The following is a 16,673-nucleotide window of genomic DNA, read 5'->3' as shown; positions in this document are numbered from 1 at the left end:
TCAGCAACTCAAGCCCAGATAAAAAATATGACTTAAATGCATCATTATCAAAGTAGTGTTTAATAGTTATGGAGTGCCGCAAATGGATCCAGCCCAACATCATAGTGTGCCAAAGAAATAAAAGCCTGAGCCCCAGGGAGTCTATCACCTGGGACAAAGTTGATCCAAAACAGAACAATAGAGGAGAAATGAGTTGAGTACAGGAAGGACAATTTGACCAAAGAATGTTGCAAGTGTGAAGAGCCACCCAAGAACAGGAGCAAGGCTCCATCTGCTGGTCAAAGTTGGGTTTTTTTTAACACATTCCTCTCCCATAGTACCTTTGCTGTGATCCCGGCCATACCTGATGGATGATTTTCAAGGGCACTGAAGATCTTCCTCATAGGCCGCATGGCTGCTTCCCTGCAGACGAGCTTAATGTCTGAACCTGAGTAGCCCTCCGTCTCCTGAAACAGCCACAGACCAGCTGTTGGTCACTAGCACTAGCTGAGTGCTAGTGGAGATTACGTTCTTATAGGCAAGACCCTGTATGAGAGCCCCTGTTTCAGACCTGTATCTGTCCCCCAGGAACACTACACAAAGATTCCCACAGCTATGATGCTTGTAAGGGGAGAGGCTGCTTACGCGTTTGGATAACCTGAGAAGCTGAGCAATAAAGAAAACTTCCTACCACCATCGGGATATATGCTGTAAGATGCTGGCGGAGAGCAGACCACCCGTGGTAGCCTGATGGGGCCCTTGTGTCCCAACCTAAGGATGATCACATTTGGTAAACACTTCGGTTCTTGTAAATAAGATCATACTTGCCTTTGAGGAACCGCAGAGAACATCATATGTTCAAGTGTCCACTCATAGGGGGCAGTGACAGCAGTGACCAGGAGGGTGGCAGGCCCACACCCTCATTTCCATTTGTAAGAGACTTCTTGTGAATCATCACTAGTCCTTTGCAGCCTAGGGGTTAGGGGTTACCCATTTTGCAGATGAAGAAACAGGCTTCTAGAGTAAGTGGTTTCCCGAGGCCACACAGCTAATAAGGGGAGGGACCAGGATTTGACCCTCAGTTCTCTGAGTGGAAACCCTGTGCTATTCCCACGACATCACTCCACCCTGTTCCTCCCTGCTGGAATGTTTCTGAGGGACGGAGAGCTCACTCTTTCACATTGCACTGCTGGGGCAGCTCCGGTCTTTCCTGAGTGACTCAAGGCATATGCCCCAAACAGCTCAGGAGAGGACCCAGCCCAGAAGATTCTCATAGTGGCCGCCAGGCCTGCAGGCGCTCCCTCCAGGGCAGCCTACCTGGCTCAGCACGCCGTACTCCAGCTCCGTGCGCAGCTCTAGGGCTCTGCTCTTGCTCACAGGGGGCAGCCAGTGGTAGATCATGGCCCGCCTAGCCTCCCGGCTCGGGAGATCAACCAGAATCCTTTTCTCCAGGCGGCGTAACATGGCACAGTCCAGCTCCCTGAGATCACGTAGGAAACAAGGGACATGCCTGGAGCAGTCAACTCACTTCTTAAGCAACAACTATATTGTAAGAACAATTTAGCCATTGTAGGAAGCAATTCTGTGTTTTAACTGTTACTCTATACCTATACCTGAGCAAATAGGACAATTACTTCATGTTGTTTGGGAGAAAGAATTGATTAAAAAAAGGAAATGCATTCCCCAAAACACCTCATGTAAAGGAGATACACTTAGGTGATTTAATTTGGGGGGAAAAAATCCAACTAACAACAACCAAATATGAGTATTCCCATTGCAGTTGTACCATGAATTATTTAGTCTGATCCTGCCAGTGAGTTATGGTTCCTGACAATAACTTGGGCACTCTGGGAAGTACATTAATTCTTCCCAAACTCTCATACATTCTAGAGCAAGTGGCTGTCTCACTCCATTGCTCTGCTGAACTCCAAAAGAGCAAAAGCTCCTTCCAGGGTGCTCAATGCAAATGTGGCCCTTTGAGACCCTCATGCCTGCCCCTCCCAAAACACCGTCAGGCCAGCTTTATGCAATTTTGCATCTGCAAGCCAATTCTCTCAACTTCTTAATATAAAATTTCCAAACAAATAGAAAAGTGGAATAAAACAATGGATATCCATTTACCTTCCACCCTAATTCAACGGCAGTTAACTGTTTCATCATATTTGCTTCATATCTATTTATCCAGCCAAGTTCTTTCAAAGTAAATTAAAATTACATCATGAAAGGCCACCCCTTAATGCTTTCACATTTCCCCCGATAAGGACATTTTCTTACATAGCTTCAGTACTATTATGACATCCAACAGAATTAACACTGAATGCATAATGTGCCTAATGCTCATTCCATATTCAAATGTCTCCAGTGATCCCCCAAATATCTTTTCCAACCCAAATCCAATCAAGGATCATGTATTACATATGGTTATATCTCCTAACTCTCTTATCATGTAGACCAATCTCCTTGTCCTGGCTTTGGACTTGGCCTTGACCAAGATAAGACACATTCTGGACTCACCTGATGTTTTCATCATGATTTTGTGTAACTAATTGGTTCTATGCCCTGTCATCTAAGATGGAATTTAGGTCCAAAAGCTTAATTAGAATCAGGGTAATGATTCTTGGTGAGTATATTTCATAGATGATGTCTTCATATTCAATACACCAGGATCCACAGGTTGGTGTGTCTCACCATTAGTGATGTGGTCTTATTGGGATCACCTGGTGACCACAGATATCTCCATTGTAAACATCTCTTCGCAAGTAGTAAGCATTCCATATACAATACGTTGGCACCTCGTGAATACCCCTTTCCCCATCCCCTCTCAACTAGTGGTTTTAGCATCTGTCAATGATCTTTGAATTGGTTATTTCATAAGACTGCAAGATAGTGATTTAAAATTTTTTTTCATTCCAAATGTATTATTTGGCACTGTTTGATAAAATAAGTTTTCCCTCATTAACTGGGGCTCTTTGGTCCCCTTGAATTATTGTGTGTATTAATAGTTCATTTTGAGTGTGAGTTTGTGAACTCTTTATATGTTAATATTTCAGGTTCTTAGAAGGAAAGGAAACGTCTATTTGATTTCCTAGTATAGAAATTAGGTAGTGCCTGTGTGTTGGTCTGGCATAACCATTAGTAAAGAGTAATGGTGAAAGCATCCTCACCAGATATTTCTCATTCATAAAGACACAAAACTTTCAGTGCATCTTCCTGTTTCTCTTACTCTCAATCTGAATCTCTGTGCTGATACTGCTCCCTTTTACCTTGAAAAATGAAAACACTCTTTCAGGGAGCATATGTGAATCCTAATGTGGTGAGACAAGATTTCTTTAAAACTTCTTTTCTTTACCTGTTTTTACTCCAGTCCTGAGCTGAGACTCCATAGTCTGGGGGTGCTTTACCAGCAGTTAACAATCACCTATTGCTTTTTTCCATTTGTTTTGTTCTTTATCAGCCAAGCCCTGTTGAAATTTTATTTCACATCAGAGACTCAGAGCTGCTCCCCCACCGCTGCCCGTGCAGCCATTCCCCATCTCAAAGCCAACATTTGTATTCAAGGCACAGAGTCAAGGAAACGTCACAAAACTATGAAATTATTTTTTGTGTTTGAAACCTTAATAAAAGCTTTTCCTTAAGTAGTAGTTCCTAAGCGGCAGGCACCGGCTTCAGCATTTTACAGATATTAACTCACTTAATCCTCACAACAACCGTCTGAGGTAGGTACTATTTTTATACCCATTTTAAGGTAAGGAAACTGAGGCATGGAGGTTGAGTTGCTTGCTTGAGGTCAGAAAGCTAGGGGATAGTGGCAGTGGATTTGAATCCAAACAGTGAGACCCCAAAGCATGCCCCTTGGGCACCCGTCTGATGCCAGCACAATAACGGCAAGTAGACTGCTGACCATGATGAAATCTCAGGACCCCAAGGACAAAGAGAGGATCATAAAAGCTTCCGGGGAGAAAAAAAGCAGATTACAGACAAAGGATCAGTAATAAGACTTCTCATCAGCAATGTGAGACATTAAAGGAAAATAGAGCAATGCCTTCAGACTTCTGAGGAAAAATAATTTCCAACATAGAAGTCTGTATCTTGATCAGGCAACTAAGTTAGCGGACAGAAAGAAGATATGTTCAACACACGAAGCCTAAAAGTTACCTGCCACTCACCCTTTATCAGGAAGGTACTGAAAGACCAAAGGGAGAGAGTAAACCAAACCAAAGGGCTATACAAGATTCCAGAAACAGAAAGAAAAAGGAATCCCTGGGATGACGAGGTGAGGTGCCAGGGTCTCCTAATCCTACTGGGTGCAGAGGATCATCAGGTCAGGGTGGTGTTGGCAAGAAGATTCCAGCAGACATGTTTCCAAGAAGATGAAATGGATAAGAATACCAAGGATGTTTGAATGAATCCAGAGTGGATTTGGACAGCAGAGAATTGTGACTGAATGGAGGAGGTGGTGGGAAAGGAAAGATGGGGAGGGAGGGAACATGTAATGGAGAAGAAACCATTAAATTCACATTTTAGGAATTCAGTTCAGGTCAGCAATTCTGACCACTTGCCACCACGCGTGTTGTCCCCGCTAAGTCTCCAGAACACAGAAATTAATGAGACACGCTCCCTCCCTATAACTAGAGATACTACTAGGGAGGTTTTGGTCTTGGACTGCAGGAATGTTTAAACGTCGAAGATAAAAATGGGACTTGAGATCAGACTACAACCCAGGAAGGAAACAGACTGCCCTGAAGGAAACTGCAGAGCTGGGGGCGACAAGCAGTTGCTGTATTTCTTTCAAGGGCTTTCCTTGGGCCAGCTGCCCCTCCTTCAACGGCAGGAGACTGCCGAAGGGATGTTCTCTTATAGGGGTACCTTCTCCTGGGTCTCCCCATCCCGTCTAGAGTGACTTCTTATTGAAAGGAAGACCAGACCCCCAGCATGCCTTAGGAAAATGGAGTCATGCAGGAGGTGGGAAAACAATACCTCACTATAGATGTCTGTATTGATCAGCTAATGCCCTAAAGCAAGAGATTTACCTCAAAACTGCTTGTGGGCACAAAATAAGTGCAACTCTCTGACAGCCAGGTCTGATGAATGCACTTTTAATGACATCAATAATAATATAATCATACAAGGGAGGAAACAAAGGACAAATGGAATGTACCCGGGAATTATTCTTTATGCCAATATAGTTATATGAAAGAATTTAACGTGTGGCAACCAGAAAACACTCCCTTTAGCTCCTGCACTTTGATTCTTGACTAGTTATTCTGTTCTCATGTCTCCTTTATGTAGCTTATCTGGTGCTTTCATCACCTCAAAAGGTGAAAGCAACCAGCAGAAGTGACAGGAGACACAGCAGAGCCTCACAAGGCCTCAGGCCAGGCTGCTGGGCCTCTGATCACTGGCCTCCCAGAGAGGTGCCTGGGCCCAGGGGCCTTCGACCCCAGCCCCAAGGGCTTCTGCCCCACACCTGAACTCAGGGCCTTGCCTCAGCCCTTTGCCTGTCTCCCCTGTTAAACCATGAGGTTCCTGGGACAGAGATAATTCCAAATTGTACAGAATTTGAAAACAGAACATAATTCTATTTCATTCATTCAGTAGTTAAAACATATTAGGTTGAAACTATCAGCACAGCAGGAAGAAAAGAACTTTCAGGGGCAACTGGGTGGCTCAGTCAGTTAAGCCTGTGCCTTTGGCTCAGGTCATGATTCTGGGGACCTGGGATGGAGCCCCACGTAGGGCTCCCTGCCCAGTGGGGAGTCTAATTCTCCCTCTCCCTCTGTTCCTCCCTCTGCTTATGTGTTCACTCGTGCTCTCTCTCTCTCTCTCTCTCTCTGTCAAATAAATATTTTTTTAAAAAAGGAATCACGTTGTAAGCAGCCTTTGCAGTACATCCATAACCAACACAAAGGGAGAGATCATGGCGGCCCTTAAAGAGCAGAGTAAGGAACTGCAGTATTCTGTAGATAATGGGGAGCCAGTGAATAAAGCATTACTTTGTCTCCCACCGTGAACCCCACGTAAGCTGATTTTTATCTCCATTTCCCATGTGGGCCAAACTGGTCAGTTTGCTGTTCTCTGAATCCACGATTTGCCATCCTCGTTGAGCTTCTACTCACGCAATGTTCGCCTACTTTGTCTCCCAAGAGCCAAGTCATTTTTACAAGCCTGGTTCAAGTGTGCTCTAGTCCAGAAAGGGCTTTTTTTTTCTTTCTTTTAAATTTCTGTTCTCAGAAATGGCCTCTTCCCTGTACAATTGTATTTTACTTATTGTTTGTATCATTCACAGAGGACTGGCTATATCCTCATCTCATATTATTTGTGTTTATATCTCATTCATTGTCCCAGCAGATAGTCAGGTTCCAGAGGCCAAGAATCATGGACCATAATCCATCCATCATGCAGAATACACAGACTAGGTGCTCAATAAATACTATTTGGATGAATGAATGAATTTTTGGTGCAGGGCTACTGTTTTCATGTAAAAGGGTCTGCTTCCTTAAAGCCCAGCATTTATATATGAAAGTTTATCTAATTTGTTGAAAATTAGCATTGTATAGTCATTAGCTCTAATTAATAGAGAAAGTCAGTATCAACTTGAGCAATGGGAATAAAACTTTCTATTTTCATCTTTAGTGAAGAAAATGGAAACAATGATTTTTAGGGGATGATTCATCAAACTCACTTAGCTAGGCAATGCTTTTGAAGATGAATTGAAAGATGCCCAGGGCACCTGGGTGGCTCAGTCGGTTAACTGTCTGCCTTGGGCTCAGGTCATGATCCCAGAGTCTCACGGTGGAGCCCCAAGTCAGGCTTCTTGTTCAGTAAGGAGTCTGCTTCTCCTTTTCCCTCTGCCCCTCCCTCAGCTTGTGCGCGCTCTCTCTCTCTCTCAAATAAATAAATAAAATATGTTTAAAAAGATGAGTCCCCAGGTGGGAGTCTCCAGCCTCTCATCTCCAGAGACTTCTCATTCTGAGGAGTGAATTCACAGGCCTGAGACAAGAGGATCCAGCAGGAAAGTCTAGAACATAATCAGTTCAGTTTATACCCTACCGATATTTGGGTTAAGAGCATCATTTCTTTATAATAAAGAGTAAAAATTACTTCTAATTACTACAATACCAACAAAGAAGATATAGTCCCATTACTCTTGCCAGCAAATATATTATCAATAATTGATTTTAAAAATGGGAAGATTGGGCAGCCCCGGTGGTGCAGCGGTTTAGTGCCACCTGCAGCCCAGGGCGTGATCCTGGAGTCCTGGGATCAGGTCCCACGTCGGGTTCCCTGCATGGAACCTGCTTCTCTCTCTCCCTGTGTCTCTGCCTCTCTCTCTCTCTCTCTCATAAATAAACAAAGTCTTTTTTAAAAAATGGGAAGACTGTTTCCAGCAAAATGAAGAACTCTAGGTATCCAGAAATCTCTTGTTATAAAGCCCCTTTAAAAACGATGAATTGTAGAAAACACTTTTGGACACATGATAAATGAGCCCACAAGGGAGCAGGGCCAAAATCCTTGAGGACTAAAAATGAAGAGGAAGCTGAAAATCAACACTGAGCAGTTGAAGCTGAAGCTGTGTCTGACTTGGGTTGTTCGCCTCTTATTTACAAAAAGGTTCAGATCTGGAAGCTTACGTGTGGGGTAGCATAGGCAGCCTTGGGCCCATTCAAGATGGGAGGTGGAATCAAGGCCCATCACATAAAACAACCAGAGGACACATCCTCTGTGAAAGGGTGTGTTAGAAAAATATGTCCACTACCAAAGAAGGAACAGGAAACCCGTCTTGTACTTTAGGGTTGGGAAAAGTCTTCCTTCATAATTCAGAACTACAGACCTACCCCCGTGGGCAAGATCAGAGAAACCTTAAGTTGAGGATTGCCTTAAGTGGTCTAAAGCTTGATACAGTCCAACATACATTTTCTCTGGAAGGGCACATGCAAGGCTCACAGACAGAGTCTCCTTTATTAAATGTAATGTAAGCTCACCATCTAAAATGACACGACCGGTAACAAACCACCAGGAATGAAAGTAGGATGAACTAATGGAATTAGACTCCACTAATTTGGAGCATAAAATCATTGTGTTTAGGATGTATCACAGCTCAAAGGCAACCAAAGAGAAGGGAAGAGACTTTCACTTCTGACCAAGATGGAACAGCCCTCCCCTCCTAGAACCAAAAAAAAAAAAAAAAAATCCCTGGACATGATAGAGCAAACAAGTACCAGGAAACACTGAAATAGGCTAGGCCCCCCCAGGACTTGAGGGATGATGTGGCTCCTCTGGATTTTCTTTCTGACTCTCGTATGCCCCTAGCAGGGTACTGGAAGCCACGCCCCAAAACCATTAAAATGCACAGGCAAAAGGCCATTCCCTTTATCCAAAGGACTATGAACACCTTTTTGATGATACCTGCTGGGAGCTGAGTCATGGTGGGAGGAGCGTGATTCAGCAGGCTGATGCCGTTTTAAAACCCTCAAGAAAAAGAAAAGAAAAATTGAATAATCATGGCCCACCCATAGAGTGGATTTCTACATGGAATTGGGCAGATTTTCAAACTTGTCCACAATATATGAAGGGAAAGAAAAAAAAAAAAAACAGGCCATAAAACAAATGCATCCATGGAATGATCATATTTTTTTTTATCATGTGTGTGTACACTGGACACACACACAAGACTCTGGGAAGATTTATATTTGCCAGGGTATAGTTACAGGGGACCGTTCACTCTCTTTTTTTTTAAAAAAAATATTTTATTTATTCATTCAGAGAGAGAGAGGGAGACAGGCAGAGGGAGAAGTAGGCTCCATGCAGGGAGCCTGATGTGAGACTCGATCCTGGGACTCCAGGATCATATCCTGGGCTGAAGACAGCGCTAAACCGCTGAGCCACCCGGGCTGCCCGGGACCGTTCACTTTCAAGCAATACCAAAGCATAGAAAATATTTTTAACAAACATGGATTACTTTTCTGCATAGCCAAAACAGTCAAAGTATTTCCCTCTTTGGGGGAAAAAAATTACCATGGAAAGCTGCACAGGCAACCGATGATAATAACTAAACCATTTTCACCAGGTGTATACAAAAATGCTCATACCTGTGTCACAATGGTAAGGTTATCAGTACTTTTTTTCTAGCTCTCAAATTACCCATAAAACAGTTATATTAATTTCATACTTTGTAAAATTTGGTTTTAAAATTATAGTTCATGTGTCAACCTGCTATTAAGAAGCAAAAGTAATGCCACAGGAGGCCAGGTTGAAAGACATTTATGTCTGACAGAACCAAGCAAATGGAGTAGGATGTGAAGGGGACAAGGGCAAGGTTACTAGTAGCCACCTCCTGCTTAGTCAGTCCTGTGCCTTCCCCACTGCACCCACTCAGCCACACCACACTCTTCTTTCCTGGTTGTGTCAGAGTCACCCATCAACCTCATGTGGACAATCACAGACTCCATACCATTGCATGGCATCGTGACGTCATGTATGGATAGAAGCAATCTCCAGCAAAACAGTCTGACTGACCACTGGTAGGGACCAAAATAACAGTGAACAGTAAAAAGCCTACAGGCATGATGGAATGCAACTGCAGTGAAAGATGCAGTCCTCAGATCAGACTGAGTTCATGCACACTAGTTTCCCAAAGCATTCTCAAATGGAACACTGGTCTTGTGAGATGCTCTTTGAGGAAAAGATTTTGGGGCCAAATAAGTATGGAAAATACTGCTTTCTCATAGCTTCTCTTGGAGAGTCCCAACACACAATAACATCTGAAAGGCACTAGGAAGTCCTGCCATGGGGGGACACCAGTTGTACTGTCTTTAATTCGATACCTCTTGAACTTGTTGATCACTAGATTCTACTCTTTGGATAAGGCTTACTGACCTATGGCAGACCACTCTCAGAGAGATGTTGGTCTAGAGGGTGATGACAGCCGAGGCATGAGCCTTTTCCCTGGAGCCCACGAAATGCATGGAGAGATTGTGGAAGAACTGGGGTTATATGTGCTGAGCTCTTAAATCGTATGCACATACTTTTATAGAACTATCACAGCAAAGAGAAGACAGATACAGGAAGAAGTCAGTTTACATAGGTAAGTTCTCACACATTTCCAGTGCAATAATCTCTTGGATCTTAAGCTTTCTTCTGAATAGCAGGATTGGGTTGATTTGTGTGTTTTTAATCCAAAGTTTGATCATACTCAGTGTCTGATTTTTAAGAAAGATAGTGGTATCTCTAGCCCTTCTGCAATAGAAAATAAGAGAGGAGTTTCATCATGCTTCACACATAAAATTTCCACACCTTATTTGTACAAACTACCATCAAGTTAAATAGACATCTAAAGATGGCATTTGCCTTAATGGCCTTGTTCAGTATTTTCTTTCCCTCTGGACTCTCAGGCCTGAGTTTGTGTGTACTTAACAACTGAGGCGGGTCAAATTAGCCCTAATTGTGCTCACTGAACATTTCTTACATGGCTGTTCTTTCAATGATAATACTACAAATGCAACATTTGTTATTCTCCTCATTGTTTATTTACACATCAAATGACACAGATGCTGCGCTGTTATTTCTTGCTTCCTTCTAGTCATCTCTGTGATGCTACAGATGAGAGAAGGTGCTCCTTGGAGCAGCATGAGTAAAAGATGCTGCATGCCATCTCACTGCCAAAAAGGGAAAAATGACTAACCCTTTGAGACAGAATGGACTCTCCAGGGAAAATGATAAGCTCACAAGTAGTAAACAATAGCTTAGTGCCCTGAAAGATGCTAGAGGTGAGAACTACCACTAGCCAACCATGAAGAATCTCTTTTGGGATTTTAAGATTGGGTTTTTATATAGTTTGGTATGATTTAGTTATTTCCCCCAGAAGGACAGTCTGCTTTAATCAGATAATTTTATTCCCTCATGTAAGACCCTGAAGCCAAGCTAAAGGTCTGTTCCAATATCTTCGATAAGAATGCAGTATTTCCTAATAGGTGAACTGGGGCAGTATGTAGCAAGGGGCTTAAAAACCACCCATATCCTTTTATACAGTAATCCTACTTCTGGAAATCTGTCCTAAAGAAAAAAAATAAATTTTGGTCAAAGATTTTTATTCAAGGAAGTTCATTTCAGTGTTATTTATAATAGGGAAAAGTTGGGAGCATCATATATGTTCAACAGGAAAGGAATGATTAACTAAATTGTGGTATATTCACATGTGGGAATTTTGGACAGCCATTACAAAATCCAATTTTCAAAGATTATTTAATGACTTTGGAAATGTTCTCACTATAATGTTAAGTAATGAAAGCAGGACACTAGTGGGAATACAAAATGTACAACCTCTATGGAGGGAAATTTGGCAATCTCTACTATAATTTCATGCACATTAACCCTTTGACCCAGCAGTTCTATTTCCAGGAACCTGTCCCAAAGATACACTGGCAAATACACAAAGTGATATATGCACACTATTATTCATTGCAGCATTATACATAATAGCAAGAGTAGGAATAACCCAAATGCCCATCATCAGGTGATTGGGATAGATTATCATGTGCACAAAATGGAACATACACAGCTGTAAAGGGAGAGAGGAAGAACTTTCTGCTCAGAACATTTTGTCTGAAAAAAATTAAAGATACAGAACAATTTATATAATATGCCACCTTATCTGTTAGTTAACCAAATTCAATTATTTTATGAAGTTAAAAAAAAAACACCTTGAGAGTTCATCAGTGGGGCATGTGACAGTTTGTCTCTATATAGTGTCTGTCACTTACTTCTGTTCAATGAGTCTCGGCTAGGGATGATTTTATCTACCAGGGAACATTTGGCAATGTCAGAAAGCAAATTTTGGTTGTTACAATGGGGGGTCGTGCTACTGGTATCTTGCAAGGAAAGGCCAGAATGCTACTCAGCCTCATACAATGTGCAGGACAGCCCCCACAGCAAAGCATTATCTGCCCCAAAATGTCAGTAGTGCTGAGGTTAAGAAATCCTGAATTAGTACTTCCATCTTAGGCTAAGTATGTACCATCTTCCTCACCAAAATGTTGCTGTCATGAGAGTATTGGTACTATTAATGAGAAACTCTGTTACATACACAAATACGAAATATATCTACATATGAGGATTAAGTGAATATTAATATGAATGTTAAGAACTAAGATTTTCACAATTAGAGAAAAGATACAAATAAAAAATCAAATAATTTAGCTCTTATAATCTTAAATTCAAATGGGAAATACTTGTATAAAGTCATTATTTGCTTCTTTTGAAAACTATGCATTTCCCTATTTCTGCCCAATCAGAAGGCCAAGAAGCAATGATAACCCAGTTAGCAAGGAGCACCCCTTATCGTGAGATTGCCATCTCTAAATATTATTTTTCCCATTAAAGGATACAAGGAGTGCAATCCAGACAATTTAGATGTATCCAGGACAGTCTCCCTGGCAATCAAGTCAGTGGCGAGTGGGAAAAAAAAAGGGAAGGTGGTCTGTTCAGACTAAAGGACACTTAAGAGAAAAACCAATTACAAAATGCAAACCTTGCTTGGATTCTGGTTCAGTAAATCAATTGTAAAAGGACATTTTGGAACAATATGGGAAATCTGGATATAAACTGGGTATTAGATGATATGGAGAGATTACTGTTAATTTTGTTGGGGAGCGGTAATGACATAGTACAGTCATGTAAGAAAATGTCCTTTTCGAAAAAAAATATGTGTACTGAAGTACATTTGTGAGAAGTAACATGATGATGGGCACATGACAATCTGGGATATACTTTAAGGTACTGCAACAAAACGAGGGAGGGGCAGGCACAGATTAAATCAATTGGGCAAGATGTTAGTTACCGAAACTGGGAAATGGTGGGTATTTTTCCACTTCTATATTGTCTGTTTGGAGTTTTTGAGGATAAGAAGTGGTTTTTTGTTTTTGTTTGTTTTTGTTTTTTGTTTTGTTTTGTTTTGAGCCCAGCATTGCTCAAGGATGGGTCAGAAAGAACACATTGGTTCCAAGGTACGTTGTAATGATGCAGGCAAAGCTCAAAAGCATGTGCATATTTGCCATTTACCTTCATGAAGGGCAATTCTTTTGGAAAAGCCTTCTAAGCTTCTTTAACATTTGATTGGTTGCCTTTTTTTCTTCCTTGATCATCTTATTGGGGGTTTACCCCCCAAAAAAACCTGATTTCCCACCTCAGGGAAATTGCAGCAGCACAGTAACTTCCTCAACAAAGTCCTAGGTAGTCACTGGGAATAGAAGAGAACCTTCTGTGTAGGTCTCCTTGGGGAGCACAGACATTCCCAGAGCCATGCACCCTCTCCCGTTGACGACTCCCATAGTCCCCCTTGGACAGGAGTTAAAGTGCTAACGATTGACCCTATTTCAAATGGATGAAGCAATGGAGATTCTCTGAGGGATTTTACAATCACATTGAAAATGACAGTTCTCTGCTTGGACTCCACTCTAATATTTGTATGTAAATACCTCTATTGTGAACATATAAAATGTGGATCACCTTACACATTAGTGAAATTGGGTAAATTCAAGGGAAGGTGGAACTAGGTTGAAATTAGGAATTGATTTAAAATAATAGATTGCATATGAACATCATCTCTCTCTCTTTTTTTTTTCATCTTTTTTCAGTGACTTCTTTGCGAGCAAGAGAAACAACAGAAGAGCTTTTGTTTTCATCTTTGAATGTGGAAACAGAAATGGTAGGGGTGAGGGTGAGGAAATAGTGTCAGAAGTCTCAGCTCTGTTGCAGATTTGCTGTTGACTTTGGGTAGATTTACCTTCCTTAACCTTGGTCCCTGTCTGTGAATGGGAAGAACAGCATTTCCTTATCTGTCTCCTGTCTTACCTGCAGCTCAAAAGAAATAATGTATGTGAAGATATTCTTGGAACTATAAAGGGATTATAATTGTTTTTTAAATATACTCTCCAAGTAAATACTGTTTTTCCCTCATCAACATCTCTTATTTCCCAATTCCACTTCTAGAATTGTTCATAAACCACTCTGGGATATGGTTTGAATAAAAGACTCTGAGAATAGATTATATTTTCAATTAGAAATTATTTAGCTTCCTATTTACTATGCAACATTAAAGATTTTACTTCTAATTTTTTAAAACAAGTTTGATTTTAATACCATTATAAGTATAAACATATTATTTCTGGAATATTCCTTGAATCCTGCCTGAAGACTTTAGCATTTTATAGTTCTCTGCAAAGCCCTGCTTAAATATAGTAAATAATTTGACTTGAAAGTTAAAATGTCCATTTTTAAAAAAATTTTTATTTATTTATTCATGAGAGAAACAGAGAAAGAGAGAGAGGCAGAGACACAGGCAGAGGGAGAAGCAGGAAGCCCAACATGGGACTCGATCCCGGGTCTCCAGGATCAGGCCCTGGGCTGAAGGCGGCGCTAAACCACTGAGCTACTCGGGCTGCCCTGTCCTTTTTTTTTTTTTTTTTAAGATTTTTATTTATTTGGAAAAAAAAAAAAAAGGGATCCCTGGGTGACGCAGCGGTTTAGCGCCTGCCTTTGGCCCAGGGCGCGATCCTGGAGACCCGGGATCAAATCCCACGTCGGGCTCCCGGTGCATGGAGCCTGCTTCTTCCTCTGCCTGTGTCTCTGCCTCTCTCTCTCTCTCTCTCTGTGTGTGACTATCATAAAAAAAAAAAAAAAAAAAAGATTTTTATTTATTTGGGCAGCCTGGGTGGCTCAGTGTCTTGGTGCCGCCTTCAGCCCAGGGTGTGATCCTGGAGACTTGGGATCGAGTCCCACGTCGCGCTCCCTGCATGGAGCCTGCTTCTCCCTCTGCCTGTGCTGTCTCTGCCTGTATCTCTGCCTTTCTCTCTCTGTATCTCTCATGAATATGTAAATAAAATCTTTAAAAAAAAAGATTTTTATTTATTTGAGTGGGGGGGAGAGCACAAACAGGGGGAGAGGCAGAGGGAGAAGGAGAAACAGGCTCCTCACTGAGCATGGAGCCCAACATGAGACTTGACATGGAGCTCGATCCCAGGACTCTGAGACCGTGGCCTGAGCTGAAGTCAGACACTTAACTGACTCAGCCACCCAGGCACCCCAAAATGTCCATTTTAAATATTGTTAGTGGGCAGCCCCTGTGGTGCAGCAGTTTGGAGCTGCCTGCGGCCTGGGGTGTGATCCTAGAGACCAGGGATCAAGTCCCACATTGGGCTCCCTGCATGGAGCCTGCTTCTCCCTCTGCCTGTGTCTCTGCCTCTCTCTCTCTCTCTCTCTCTGAATAAATAAATAAAATCTTTAAAAAATAATAAAATAAAAAAAATAAATATTGTTAGTGGTAGGCAGAGTTATGTTATGTTGTTATGTTATGTATGTTATGTTCCTCCTACTGAGGCAGATTCTGTCCTCTACAAATCACAAGGACTGAGGACTTGACCAGGAAAGACTTCAGGTTACTCTTCCAGGGGTGGAACCAAACAAACCTTTGCCCAAAATGGTCAATATAATGTCTTCATCCATACTCAGTGGCTCATGAAATGTATTCAAGAGGCACCTGAGTGGCTCAGTCAGTTAAACATTGGACTCTCTATTTCGGCTCAGGTCATGATAATCAGGGTCATGAGATCAAGCCCCACATCGGGCTTCACACTAAGTGGAAAGTCTGCTTGAGATTCTCTCTTTCCATCTCTCTTCCTCTGCCCCTCTCCTGCTCACTCTTTCTTTATCTCTCTCTCTCTCTCTCTCTCTCTCTCTCTCAAATAAATACATCTTTTTAAAAAGTGTATTCAAAAAAATGTATTCTAAAATCTCTTACCATGGCAGGTTAGAGGCTGCTAAGACAAACACGAGATCCTCTGAGCGAGCCAGCCCATCCATTTGCACTAGTAACTCTGTCTTCATCCGAAGGCTTCCTTCATGCTCTCCCCTACAGAGACACAGAGGTGAGATTCTCCCAAGACACAGAGCCTTTGCTTCCAGGACAGGAGTGGCACTCACAGCAATGAATCAGTGCCCGTAGAACAGGTTCTCTGCCTCATTCTTAGGAGCCACTCATACTAGAGTTGGAGGAAGCAAGCGCTTTGGTACTGTTTTCACGTAGAGGGTGGTAGAAAGGAAATAAATGAATATAGTGGCAATAATGAAAAGAAAACCAACAGTTGGTAGTTAAAGAGAAAACAGCTGAAGGGTAGAAAGATCCCTGATGGATTCAATGCAGCCTTGCTGTGTCTACCTGCAGTACTACTTGCCCTTGGTAAGAACGCTATAATCGAGAAGAATCCTTTCATTTCTATAGCAGACATGAATGTACTTTTATACACAGCATTTCTTTTAATATAACTTGTGGATATAATCTACTGAAGAAGAGAGATGAGCTACTACAATGAATCTGTTGCATTCTTGTCTAATAAGAGGCAAGATAATGACGTGGAAAGTATGCTTTCCTAGCACAGCAGATGAGGGCTGTCTTCTGTGCAAATTCACCCTCTGAGCCCTACCTCCACCATGGCCAAAGACCCTTCCACCAAGAAAGAGCTCACTACAGGACCAAACAATCTAAATTGGCTCTAAATACTGACCATGTTCAGCAGGCTTTCCTTCCTCCTCACTTATATAGATTGACGATAAAAAATGCCTTTCTTAAAAAGAAAAAGATTTTACTTATTCATCCATGAGAGACATACAGAGAGGCAGAGACATAGGCAGAGGGAGAAGCA

The 16,673-nt window shown here is 41.9% G+C and overlaps 1 protein-coding gene across 9 annotated transcripts in view; it reads right to left on the bottom strand.

Annotated features, from left to right (window-relative positions):
• The window catches only part of KATNAL2 (katanin catalytic subunit A1 like 2), a 91,673-nt gene that overhangs the window by 8,015 nt on the left and 66,985 nt on the right, over positions 1-16,673 (bottom strand). For 8 of the 9 annotated variants that reach the window (XM_077900677.1, XM_077900681.1, XM_077900676.1 and 5 more), the window contains 3 exons: positions 15,773-15,883; positions 1,297-1,459; positions 344-446 (listed from right to left, as the gene is read on the bottom strand). In XM_077900677.1, coding sequence (XP_077756803.1) covers positions 344-446; positions 1,297-1,459; positions 15,773-15,883 — 377 coding nt within the window. Of the gene's footprint in view, positions 1-343; positions 447-807; positions 952-1,296; positions 1,460-15,772; positions 15,884-16,673 lie in introns of those variants that run through there. The other variant, XR_013381510.1, reaches the window with a different exon arrangement.

This window comes from Canis aureus, chromosome 6 (assembly GCF_053574225.1).
Source record: "Canis aureus isolate CA01 chromosome 6, VMU_Caureus_v.1.0, whole genome shotgun sequence".
NCBI lineage: Eukaryota > Metazoa > Chordata > Mammalia > Carnivora > Canidae > Canis > Canis aureus.
The sequence above is the reverse complement of the archived record's forward strand: the minus strand, read 5'-3'. Positions and strand labels throughout refer to the sequence as shown.